Here is an 11,665-nt window from a genome sequence, read left to right as displayed (position 1 = left end):
AAATGTATTTATATAGCCCTTCGTACATCAGCTGATATCTCAGTGCTGTACAGAAACCCAGCCTAAAACCCCAAACAGGGGTTTATTATGAATGTAATAGGTGTTACGCTCGTCGATGGAAGGATCGGACCAAGGTGCAGCGTGTTAGGCGTTCATCTTACTTTGTTCAATGAACACCGAAAAAACAACAAATACCAACGAAATGTAAAGTATAGTAGGGCTAAACTGCACAGTACCAAAACAAGATCACACAAACTACAGGTGGGAAAAGGCAGCCTAAGTATGATCCCCAATCAGAGACAACGATAGACAGCTGCCTCTGATTGGGAACCATACCCGGCCAACAAAGAAATATAAAACATAGATTTCCCAACCTAGTCACACCTTGACCTAACCAAATAGAGATTAAAAAGGCTCTCTAAAGTCAGGGTGTGACAGTACCCCCCCCCCCCCCCCCCCCCCAAAGGTGCGGACCCCGGCCGCAAAACCTGACTCTATGGGGGAGGGTCCCGGTGGGCATCTAGCCTTGGTGGCGGCTCCGGTTCGGGACGTAGAACCCGCTCTGCTCGTGACTCCGCCAACCTCGGGGGGCGCCTCTGGTGCGGGGATTGTCGCCGGAAGCGCCGGACCGTAGATCGTCGCCGGGGACTCCGGACCGTAGATCATCGCCGGGGACTCCGGAACGTAGATCGTCGCCGGGGACTCCGGACCGTAGATCGTCCCCGGAGGCTCCGGACTGGGAACCGTCGCTGGAGGCTCCCGAACTTGGAGAAGTGAGTTAACAGTGAGTTAACAGAACATGTCACTAAATAGCAGACAGTGTTATGCCATAAACAATCAAATTGCTTATGGCATAACGTGGTATACCGAAAGCACTTTCCTAGTTGAGGTGTATGGAGGTTTTTCATCATGTTGTAAGGTCAATACATGGAGCTTTGTGTGGAAAGGAGCTTCCCTTTGAGGATAAAGACAGAGTAACCACCCATGGGAGGGAGCTCACTGTGCCCCTCCATCCTCATCTCAGTCCTCCTGCAGCTTGGAGTGCTCTAATAGACAGAGTAGGAGAGAAGGAGAGAGGGGGAGAGAGGAAGGGAGAAAGGGAGAGAGGGAGAGAGAGGTAAGGAAAAATAGAGCGAGAAGGAGAGAGAGGAATGGAGAAAGAAGGAGGGAGAGAGGGAGATAGGGAGAGAAAAGACAGAGGAAGAGATAGGAGGAGAAGGAAGGGGAGAGGAGGGAAGAGGGAGAGAGGGGGATAGGGAGAGAAAAGACAGAGGAAGAGATAGGAGGAGAAGGAAGGGGAGAGGAGGGAAGAGGGAGAGAGGGGGATGATGTGGGGAAGAAAAGGAGACCTCAGTGTTGTGAGGGGAAAGAACACGAAACCCATGGTGAAAGAAATCAGAACTGGTAATTTGGTCTGGTATTTCCAGGACAAAGATGGTGACCTATTACCTACTTATACATACTTTCACCTGACATTCAGGCCTGTGTTAGTTAGCCTTATTAGCATTGTGACAAAGACTAAATCTCAAAATAATTTGTTTTCTGTAGACTGCTTTCCCATCCTCCTTAAACTATTGAAATTCAGCCAAAGACGTCAATGAGTCCCTCTGTACAGACGAGTACATCTCAATGTTGAATGGCCAGGGAAAAGGCGCTGGGGAACGAGGGACCACTGGGATTTGTGTTCTCCCACAAACTCTTATAACCTTTCCACCTTTCATTTTACTTTTTTCTCCTGTCTCTCCTTACACATTGTCCCTCCCTCCCTCCCTCCCTCCCTCCCTCCCTCCCTCCCTCCCTCCCTCCCTCCCTCCCTCCCTCCCTCCCTCCCTCTCTCTCTCTCTGGCAGGTGCAGGTAGAATATGTTGATACTGAAGCTACCTGGGAAAGAGAGAGGGGCGGGGACTGAGAGAGGCAGGAAGAGAGGGAGGAATGCCAGCAGGTGAATTGTTATGAAATGCTGTGGAGCATGTGTGGAAAGTCACCACCATATTAATATTGAGCTGTGGTCTGACTGCTGAGTTTGTTGGCACGTGCGATCGTCACCTGGTAACAGGTGTTATGTGAAACACAGAGACACACAAGCCATGGAGAGATACTCAAAGGCTGCTGTTTACAGGTGAGTGTTATTAATGATCACCTACACACCTACACACTTTTTAACATCGAGCTATGGGTTTGTTAGGAAGTACGTTTCTTAGTTCATTAATTGTGGGAGCTTATTCGAGTTTGTGCTGTTTAAGCTAAATTGTGTGCAGGAGGCTAGTGTTTAGGGTTGGTGTTTGTTGTCATCAGGTAACATTTACCTGTTATCTATTTTCTTTGTAAGGAGAAGAGGGAATTAGAGAGTTATAGCTACGGAGGTGGAGCCCCTCTCTCCGGTCCGTCTGAGGTGAACTGGGTTGACCTTCATTCCACTGAATACGACCATTACTCCTCTTTAGGTCATGGTGACAGATGAAAACAGGATATCTACCACGATTCACCGCCTCTTGTTGTGTTACCTTTTGAGAGTCCTGGCTTAAAAGTATGATACTCAAATAGTTGGATCGACAAGTTTCACCAACTGCTTACCAAACAAAGACTTTCAACCAAAGCTGGGTTAACTCATGTTCGGTAGGTATTTTGTCATCTACTGATCGAACGTCTTAAATGTTAAACCTTGGGACCATTTGAGTTCACACTCAGCCACCTCAAACGACCAGTAGTGACATAGGATTTTGTGTGTCTTTCTGATGAGAATAGGTCACAGTCAATGATTTGAGGAGTCAAGAATCCCTCTTTCTCTCTGTGTGTCCTATGAGGTAAGCAAGCATGGCAACAGTGGAATGAGTAACAGGGCTGACATGAGAGTCAATGTTATGAATAACTTGACTGTTGCTCTCTGTGTCACTCTTCCAGAACAGTATATTTAGTCATTATAGCACCATGACCAAAGGGGATACTACCACCAACCCTGAAACAGGTCAGTCCAGTCCAGTCTTTGTGTCCATCCATATTTGCATGAAACAAGTGAAAGTGTGTCTAGATGTCAAATAAAGCATCCTATATATGACCTTTGACCTAGTTTGATAATGATGGAGTGTTTTAAGGGATCCGGTTTCCTCAGAAGAAGCTATTAGAGTAATTTCTGCCTTCTCCAGGTGCAGGATAGGGGAATAAGGGGCTGCAAGATTCCCCCTGAGAGATGTAATAATAACACACTAAAGTCTGTCACAAACACACACACACACACACACACACACACACACACACACACACACACACACACACACACACACACACACACACGCACGCACGCACGCACGCACGCACGCACGCACGCACGCACGCACGCACGCACACACACACACACACACACACACACACACACACACACACACACACACACACATGATCTCATCTTACCCCATATGTGATGGACAGTGACGTGACCTAGTCCCTGTGCTATGCCCTCCTCAAATCTCATTGGTGATAGAGAAAGCCAATTTGTGGTTGTAATAGGCTTTTCTTTAACCCTGTCTTTAACAGATATTACGTGGGAGGTGAGAGCAAACAGCCGCCACTTCCACAAACATCGACAGCAGAGATCCTTTCTGTGTTTCCGCTGGGGCCGATATGCCGTGAGTCACAGTACACTGTGTTGTTGTAACCCAACACTGTCGGCACAAACACACTAACCCACTAATTGACAAACACTCACGTCTCCCTTGTGTCTCTCTCTCTGTGTTTCTTTCTGTGTCTGTCCTCTGGGTTGGGTTGCCAGGACAATGTGGTGCGCAGTTTTAAGTACTCCCCTCTGACCTTCCTACCCCTCACGCTGTACGAACAGTTCCAGCGAGTAGCTAACCTTTACTTCCTCCTCATGGTGGTGATGCAGGTCAGACTCTGGGTTTCATTTATCTACTCAGTTCATTTCTATGGTTTCTGAGGATGGGTAAATCATATGTATTTTTTGGCCAATATTTGACATTAGTGACTTTATTTATCTGTACATATGTTGACAAAAGAATTGTAATATTTTCGATTGTTTTAGACTAGTGTTCTAGTATGAGCAGCTTGTGTGCAATTTATACTTGTGATTCAGTGAATGTGGTAATCAATATGTGTGTGTGTGTGTGTGTGTGTGTGTGTGTGTGTGTGTGTGTGTGTGTGTGTGTGTGTGTGTGTGTGTGTGTGTGTGTGTGTGTGTGTGTGTGTGTGTGTGTGTGTGTGTGTGTGTGTGTGTGTGTGTGTGTGTGTGTGTGTGTGTGTGTGTGTGTGTGTGTGTGTGTGCATTCGTGCTGAGCAAACATTGGTTTTTTAGGTCTGTTCGGTTTCGGTCCAATTATTAAAACAAAAATAGTTTTTTTTATGTTGGTTTCGATATTTTTTTTTAACATTAAATGCATTATGAAATAATGACATTAAAATGACATTAGAGCTTTTTAATGGAAATTCAAAATCCGAAAATAGTGAACATTCAAATTCAAAATACGAAAATAGTGAACATTCAAATTTTAAATCCTAAGTATGTCTGACAAAATAATTTAACTAGTTCTTCAAAGTAGATAAGGCATACTATCACATTCGTCTCTATCCCTGGCGTTGTTGTGTTGTGCACGTTCCTCTCTCATGCGTTGGCAGTGATGTGTCTGCCTAACCTAATGTAGCAGCTGTAAAAGTGGATCCGTCTCTGTCCGAGCAGGAAAGAGCAGGCACAAATGATTACAGTCATTGAAGGAAATGACCACATTTCTGCACTGAACGAGGTTGAATATTTCCTTCAGTGCGGGATCCCACATAGTTCTTGACTTGATTTCTCTTGTGAATAATTTGATTTCTCTCTAGAGAAACGGCTCGTTGGGCTCACAAAAAAAACACGAAATGGAATTCAAGTAATTGAACCAACGTCGGTCAATTAGTTGCTTAAAAACAATAACATTAAAAATCTTGGTTAATCGCTCAGCACTAGAGTGCATGCATATGTGCATGTGTGTGTGTGTGTTTCCAGTGTGTCCCTGCCATCTCGTCCATCCCCTGGTACACCACCACCATTCCCCTGGTAATAGTTCTGTCAGTACGGGGGCTTAAAGACCTGACCAATGACCTGGTGAGATTACTCACTCACACTCCAATCACGCACCTCGCTCATTCATTGTCCTCATTGACTCCTTGCACTCATTGACAAACTGGTCTTCCAAGTTGCATAGATTTTGAACTAGCTTCTCTCCTCCAGCAGCCATTATGTTTTGCATGGAGCATTCTATGGTTATGTGCATCACTGCGTTATGGTGTTTACACCCCTTTTGAAAGGCTTTGTTGACTTGTCAATTAGTGAAGGATGTACATCTCTCAGCTTGTGTCACTATATGGTCCCCTAAATGTGTTTTCTCTCTCTCTTTCTCTCTCGCTCTTTCATTTATTATCTGTCTGTCTGTCTCTACTATCTCTCTCTCTCTCCCTCAGGCCAGGAGACGCAGTGACTCTCAGATTAATAGGCGACCCAGTGATGTCCTCATCTCCCAGAGGTGAGCACAAGGATGCCAGCTCTGCCTCTTAGGGAACAAACCTAACTACAGACACCCTTGTGAACTGTGAAACATTTAAACCTTTGTGTCAATGTACTGTATGTCAGTTCCTTTGTGCTTCTAGAACAAGAAATAATGTAGGTCTTTACCTCAACTCCTTTCTTTGTCCATTTTGTCTCTCTCCTTTCTGTCTCTCTCCCTTCTGTCTCTCTCCTTTCTGTCTCTCTCCCTTTTCTCTCTCCTTCCTGTCTCTCTACCTTCTGTCTCTCTCCTTTCTGTCTCTCTCCCTTCTGTCTCTCTCCTTTCTGTCTCTCTCCCTTCTGTCTCTCTCCTTTCTGTCTCTCTCCCTTCTGTCTCTCTCCTTTCTGTCTCTCTCCCTTCTGTCTCTCTCCTTTCTGTCTCTCTCCCTTCTGTCTCTCTCCCTTCTGGCTCTCTCCCTTCTGTCTCTCTCCTTTCTGTCTCTCTCCCTTCTGTCTCTCTCCCTTCTGTCTCTCTCCTTTCTGTCTCTCTCCCTTCTGTCTCTCTCCCTTCTGTCTCTCTCCTTTCTGTCTCTCTCCCTTCCGTCTCTCTCCTTTCTGTCTCTCTCCCTTCTGTCTCTCTCCTTTCTGTCTCTCTCCCTTCTGTCTCTCTCCTTTCTGTCTCTCTCCCTTCTGTCTCTCTCCTTTCTGTCTCTCTCCCTTCTGTCTCTCTCCCTTCTGTCTCTCTCCTTTCTGTCTATCTCCCTTCTGTCTCTCTCCTTTCTGTCTCTCTCCCTTCTGTCTCTCTCCTTTCTGTCTCTCTCCCTTCTGTCTCTCTCCTTTCTGTCTCTCTCCCTTCTGACTCTCTCCCTTCTGTCTCTCTCCCTTCTGACTCTCTCCTTTCTGTCTCTCTCCCTTCTGTCTCTCTCCCTTCTGACTCTCTCCCTTCTGTCTCTCTCCTTTCTGTCTCTCTCGCTTCTGTCTCTCTCCTTTCTGTCTCTCTCCCTTTTCTCTCTCCTTCCTGTCTCTCTACCTTCTGTCTCTCTCCTTTCTGTCTCTCTCCCTTCTGTCTCTCTCCTTTCTGTCTCTCTCCCTTCTGTCTCTCTCCTTTCTGTCTCTCTCCCTTCTGTCTCTCTCCCTTCTGGCTCTCTCCCTTCTGTCTCTCTCCTTTCTGTCTCTCTCCCTTCTGTCTCTCTCCCTTCTGTCTCTCTCCTTTCTGTCTCTCTCCCTTCTGTCTCTCTCCCTTCTGTCTCTCTCCTTTCTGTCTCTCTCCCTTCTGTCTCTCTCCTTTCTGTCTCTCTCCCTTCCGTCTCTCTCCTTTCTGTCTCTCTCCCTTCTGTCTCTCTCCTTTCTGTCTCTCTCCCTTCTGTCTCTCTCCTTTCTGTCTCTCTCCCTTCTGTCTCTCTCCCTTCTGTCTCTCTCCTTTCTGTCTCTCTCCCTTCTGTCTCTCTCCCTTCTGTCTCTCTCCTTTCTGGCTCTCTCCCTTCTGTCTCTCTCCCTTCTGTCTCTCTCCCTTCTGTCTCTCTCCCTTCTGACTCTCTCCCTTCTGTATCTCTCCCTTCTGTCTCTCTCCCTTTTCTCTCTCCTTTCTGTCTCTCTCCCTTCTCCCTTTATGTCTCTCTCCCTTCTGTCTCTCTCCTTTCTGTCTGTCTCCCTTCTGTCTCTCTCCCTTCTGACTCTCTCCCTTCTGTCTCTCTCTCCCTTCTGTCTCTCTCCCTTCTGTCTCTCTCCCTTCTGACTCTCTCCCTTCTGTCTCTCTCCTTTCTGTCTCTCTCCCTTCTGTCTCTCTCCCTTCTGTCTCTCCCTCCCTTCTGTCTCTCTCCCTTCTGACTCTCTCCTTTCTGTCTCTCTCCCTTCTGTCTCTCTCCCTTCTGACTCTCTCCCTCCTGTCTCTCTCCTTTCTGTCTCTCTCCCTTCTCACCTCCTCCCTTCTGTCTCTCTCCTTTCTGAGTCTCTCCTTTCTGAGTCACTCCTTTCTGAATCTCTCCTTTCTGAGTCTCTACCTTCTGTCTCTCTCCCTTCTGTCTCTCTCCCTTCTGTCTCTCTCCCTTCTGACTCTCTCCCTTCTGTCTCTCTCCCTTCTGTCTCTCTCCCTTTTATCTCTCCTTTCTGTCTCTCTCCCTTCTCCCTTTATGTCTCTCTCCCTTCTGTCTCTCTCCTTTCTGTCTGTCTCCCTTCTGTCTCTCTCCCTTCTGACTCTCTCCCTTCTGTCTCTCTCTCCCTTCTGTCTCTCTCCCTTCTGTCTCTCTCCCTTCTGACTCTCTCCCTTCTGTCTCTCTCCTTTCTGTCTCTCTCGCTTCTGTCTCTCTCCTTTCTGTCTCTCTCCCTTTTCTCTCTCCTTCCTGTCTCTCTACCTTCTGTCTCTCTCCTTTCTGTCTCTCTCCCTTCTGTCTCTCTCCTTTCTGTCTCTCTCCCTTCTGTCTCTCTCCTTTCTGTCTCTCTCCCTTCTGTCTCTCTCCCGTCTGGCTCTCTCCCTTCTGTCTCTCTCCTTTCTGTCTCTCTCCCTTCTGTCTCTCTCCCTTCTGTCTCTCTCCTTTCTGTCTCTCTCCCTTCTGTCTCTCCCTTCTGTCTCTCTCCTTTCTGTCTCTCTCCCTTCTGTCTCTCTCCTTTCTGTCTCTCCCTTCCGTCTCTCTCCTTTCTGTCTCTCTCCCTTCTGTCTCTCTCCTTTCTGTCTCTCTCCCTTCTGTCTCTCTCCCTTCTGTCTCTCTCCTTTCTGTCTCTCTCCCTTCTGTCTCTCCCTTCTGTCTCTCTCCTTTCTGTCTCTCTCCCTTCTGTCTCTCTCCTTTCTGTCTCTCCCTTCCGTCTCTCTCCTTTCTGTCTCTCTCCCTTCTGTCTCTCTCCTTTCTGTCTCTCTCCCTTCTGTCTCTCTCCCTTCTGTCTCTCTCCCTTCTGTCTCTCTCCTTTCTGTCTCTCTCCCTTCTGTCTCTCCCTTCTGTCTCTCTCCTTTCTGTCTCTCTCCCTTCTGTCTCTCTCCTTTCTGTCTCTCCCTTCCGTCTCTCTCCTTTCTGTCTCTCTCCCTTCTGTCTCTCTCCTTTCTGTCTCTCTCCCTTCTGTCTCTCTCCTTTCTGTCTCTCTCCCTTCTGTCTCTCTCCCTTCTGTCTCTCTCCTTTCTGTCTCTCTCCCTTCTGTCTCTCTCCCTTCTGTCTCTCTCCTTTCTGGCTCTCTCCCTTCTGTCTCTCTCCCTTCTGTCTCTCTCCCTTCTGTCTCTCTCCACTCCACGTCTCAGTTTCAGCCCATCCCAGTGGAAGGATGTGTGTGTGGGAGATGTGTTGCGGATTCACAAAGACCAGATCATCCCGGTGAGTTTCCATGCCTCGGCTTTAGCCTCAGCTGATTCAGCACCACCTGCAGGTTTGCATAGAGTCAAATTCAAATGTGTTTATTCGTCATATACACATGCTATACATGGAGAACACCGTGCAATTAAATACTTACTTGCAGGTTTACCCAGTAAACAACAATAGAAAAAGTAAATAGGTAAAGAAAGGGTACTAAAAAAAGAGAGAGTCCAAAGTGGTTCCCTAGCCCTGACTGTCTGGTCGCCCCTTTGTGCTTCTCTCTATAGACATCTTTTCCTTCTGTATCCCTTGTAGGCAGATCTACTGCTCCTCTGCAGCTCTGAGCCACACAGCCTGTGCTACGTAGAGACAGCTGACATTGATGGGTAGGGGACAGAAACATCCATATACTGGCAATGTACTCTTATCCATACTGTACACTTGAACCAGATATGACCTGTTTATTTTACGCTGAGGGTTATGACGCTTGACCGTGGTCCCTGTCTTTGCAGAGAGACCAATCTAAAGTACCGGCAGGCCCTGGACGCCACCCACACAGAGATGACCTCTGACCCCACAGAACAGACCCTGGCTGCCTTCGATGGTAGGCACCACCTGAGCCAAAGCATTAGGAGAGTTAGGAAAAAATGCAAAGCGTATGCAAAATAGGGTGAGCTCAGAACTGAAGCAGACCCTATCTGCCTTCAACAGTAGTCACCGCCCTGATACAGGGCATTAAGGAGTAAAGGGAATTAGGAAAAAATGCAAAGTGTATCAAAATTGGGGTGAGCTCATAATAACAATATGTCAGTGTCAGGTTGCATTTGACATTTTAGTCATTTAGCAGACGCTCTTATCCAGAACGACTTACAGTTAGTGCGTTCATCTTAAAATAGCTAGGTGAAATTACAACATATCACAGTCATAGTAAGTACATGTTTCCTGTATAAAGTAGCTATCAGCAAAGTCAGAGCTAGTGTGTGTGTGTGTGTGGGTGGGGGGGTGAAATGCGAGTGTTAATTTATGAAAGGCAATTTTATTTATTTTGAAAAATGTGGGTGCGAGGGGGGTTTTCGGGAAGATGTTTTCGGAAGATGGGGAAGTTCTTTGCTGTTTTAGCTTCAGGTTCCACCATTGGGGTGCCAGGACAGTGAAGAGCCTTGACTGGACTGAGCGGGAGCTGGCCTCCTGTAGGTGTGGGAGGGCTAAGAGACCAGAGGTGGCAGAATCGAGTACTCGGTTCGGGTGTAGGGTTCGAGCACAGCCAGAAGGCAGTTCATCTTGCTGGCAAGTATCATGGTCTTGTAGTGAATGCGAGCTTTGACTGGAAGCCAATGGAGTGTGTGGAGGAACGGGGTGACATGTGCGAACTTGGGAAGGTTGAACACCAGGCAGGCTGCAGGATTCTGGATAAGTTGCAGGGTTTGATGGCTCAAACAGAAATTCCAGCTAACAGCGAGATGCAGTAGTTCTGACGGGACATGACAAGTGCCTGGATTAGGACCTGCATCACTTCCTGGTTGAGGTAGGGTCGTACTCTACGGATGTTGTAGAGCCTGAACCTGCAGGAGCCAGTCACTGCTTTGATGTTTACAGAGAATGACAGGTTGTTGTCCAGGGTCATGCCAGGGTTCTTTGCACTCTGGGTGGGGGACACCGTGGAGTTGTCAACTGGGGTCGCTGGCATAACACAGTTTCCCATTTTTAGACATCTGGCTGTTGGAAATTATGTAATTACTTGTTCATTAATTAAAGTTTATAATTCAAACACTGGAGATTGTAAAATATATTTTCGATGCAACAGCATACTAATCAGCTACCAATGATTTTTTTTTTAATATTCAACTGTCCTTTACAGCCTACCTGAACCTGTATGACATGAGCCGACGTCGCGCTCTCTTCCTAGAATGTGCTTAAAAACAATCTACTAATGCCACATAATAGTCCACCCAGTCCACCCTAAAAACACAAGCTTATTGGGGATTGTTTCATTATGCAGTGCACTATCTATAGATATATAGGCCTACAGTATTTAGTTGCTATTTATAATTTTTTCATAAAAATGACAAATCAAATAGCCTAACAATGAGGAAAAAAGTTATTGAGTATAAATTCAGTCACTATTTATAGTTGAACTCAGTGAGTTTTATCTGGCCTACACAAATGGGCTGCAATATTTAAGAGAATTTAAATGAAATGAAATCCAACTTCTTAGACTCCTCTGGTCTCCTGAAGTCCTCCAAATGTTTTCATTAGGCCTGTAGGTCCAGGTTACGGGCCAAATTTATTTCTATACTTAGTATTGCCAACCCAGACAGTCGTTCCTGAGACATTGTGCATTATATGTCCATTGTGCAGCACATCAATTGAAATTAATGATATTGCAACTACACAACTCAAACACCGGTTCACCAGTGTATAAAAAGTCAAGCCCTCAAGAACTGTTTTCCATTAAAGATTATAATCTGTTTGCATCTGACAATTTATTGGCTGTCCACAATCCAGACGACCTATTGGCTGTCCTCAGAGCTTCCTATACACTTAATCTCTTTCCATAATGTGTTCAGGCTGGCAATTAAGGAGAATGAGAGTGTCAATTAAAGATGTTGCAGAAGTTCTGTAATATGATTAACTACTCCCTTCTGCCAAGTTTCCCTGATGTTGTCAGGGCAACATAGAGCCCCTGTGACACAGAGGAGAGCAGTCTCAGTTGAATGACCCGTCTTGAAGGCTGACTAGTTAGGATCAGGAAGATAGTTCTGAGAGAGATAGCAAGAAAGTTGATCAGAGACAGCACGCTCAAGTGTTTTGGAAAGAAAATAAAGAAGGGATACCGGTTTGTAGTTTTTGACGCCAGAGAGGTTGAGTGTTGGCTTCTTGAGGAGGGGAGTGACTCTGGCCATTTTGAAGTGAGGAATAG

The 11,665-nt window shown here is 46.4% G+C and overlaps 1 protein-coding gene across 3 annotated transcripts in view; it reads left to right on the top strand.

Annotated features, from left to right (window-relative positions):
* Window positions 1-1,897: 1,897 nt before the first annotated feature.
* Window positions 1,898-11,665, top strand: part of atp8b3 (ATPase phospholipid transporting 8B3) — a 44,050-nt gene continuing 34,282 nt past the window's right edge. For 2 of the 3 annotated variants that reach the window (XM_046352611.1, XM_046352614.1), the window contains exons 1-11: window positions 1,898-2,119; window positions 2,445-2,616; window positions 2,746-2,804; window positions 2,902-2,965; window positions 3,532-3,623; window positions 3,767-3,880; window positions 4,994-5,092; window positions 5,449-5,510; window positions 8,694-8,766; window positions 9,061-9,131; window positions 9,258-9,349. In XM_046352611.1, the coding sequence (XP_046208567.1) occupies window positions 2,929-2,965; window positions 3,532-3,623; window positions 3,767-3,880; window positions 4,994-5,092; window positions 5,449-5,510; window positions 8,694-8,766; window positions 9,061-9,131; window positions 9,258-9,349 (640 nt within the window). In that variant the 5' untranslated portion in view covers window positions 1,898-2,119; window positions 2,445-2,616; window positions 2,746-2,804; window positions 2,902-2,928. Of the gene's footprint in view, window positions 2,120-2,329; window positions 2,617-2,745; window positions 2,805-2,901; window positions 2,966-3,531; window positions 3,624-3,766; window positions 3,881-4,993; window positions 5,093-5,448; window positions 5,511-8,693; window positions 8,767-9,060; window positions 9,132-9,257; window positions 9,350-11,665 lie in introns of all 3 variants that reach the window. The other variant, XM_046352613.1, reaches the window with a different exon arrangement.

This window comes from Oncorhynchus gorbuscha, linkage group LG06 (assembly GCF_021184085.1).
Source record: "Oncorhynchus gorbuscha isolate QuinsamMale2020 ecotype Even-year linkage group LG06, OgorEven_v1.0, whole genome shotgun sequence".
Taxonomy (NCBI): domain Eukaryota; kingdom Metazoa; phylum Chordata; class Actinopteri; order Salmoniformes; family Salmonidae; genus Oncorhynchus; species Oncorhynchus gorbuscha.
The sequence above is the reverse complement of the archived record's forward strand: the minus strand, read 5'-3'. Positions and strand labels throughout refer to the sequence as shown.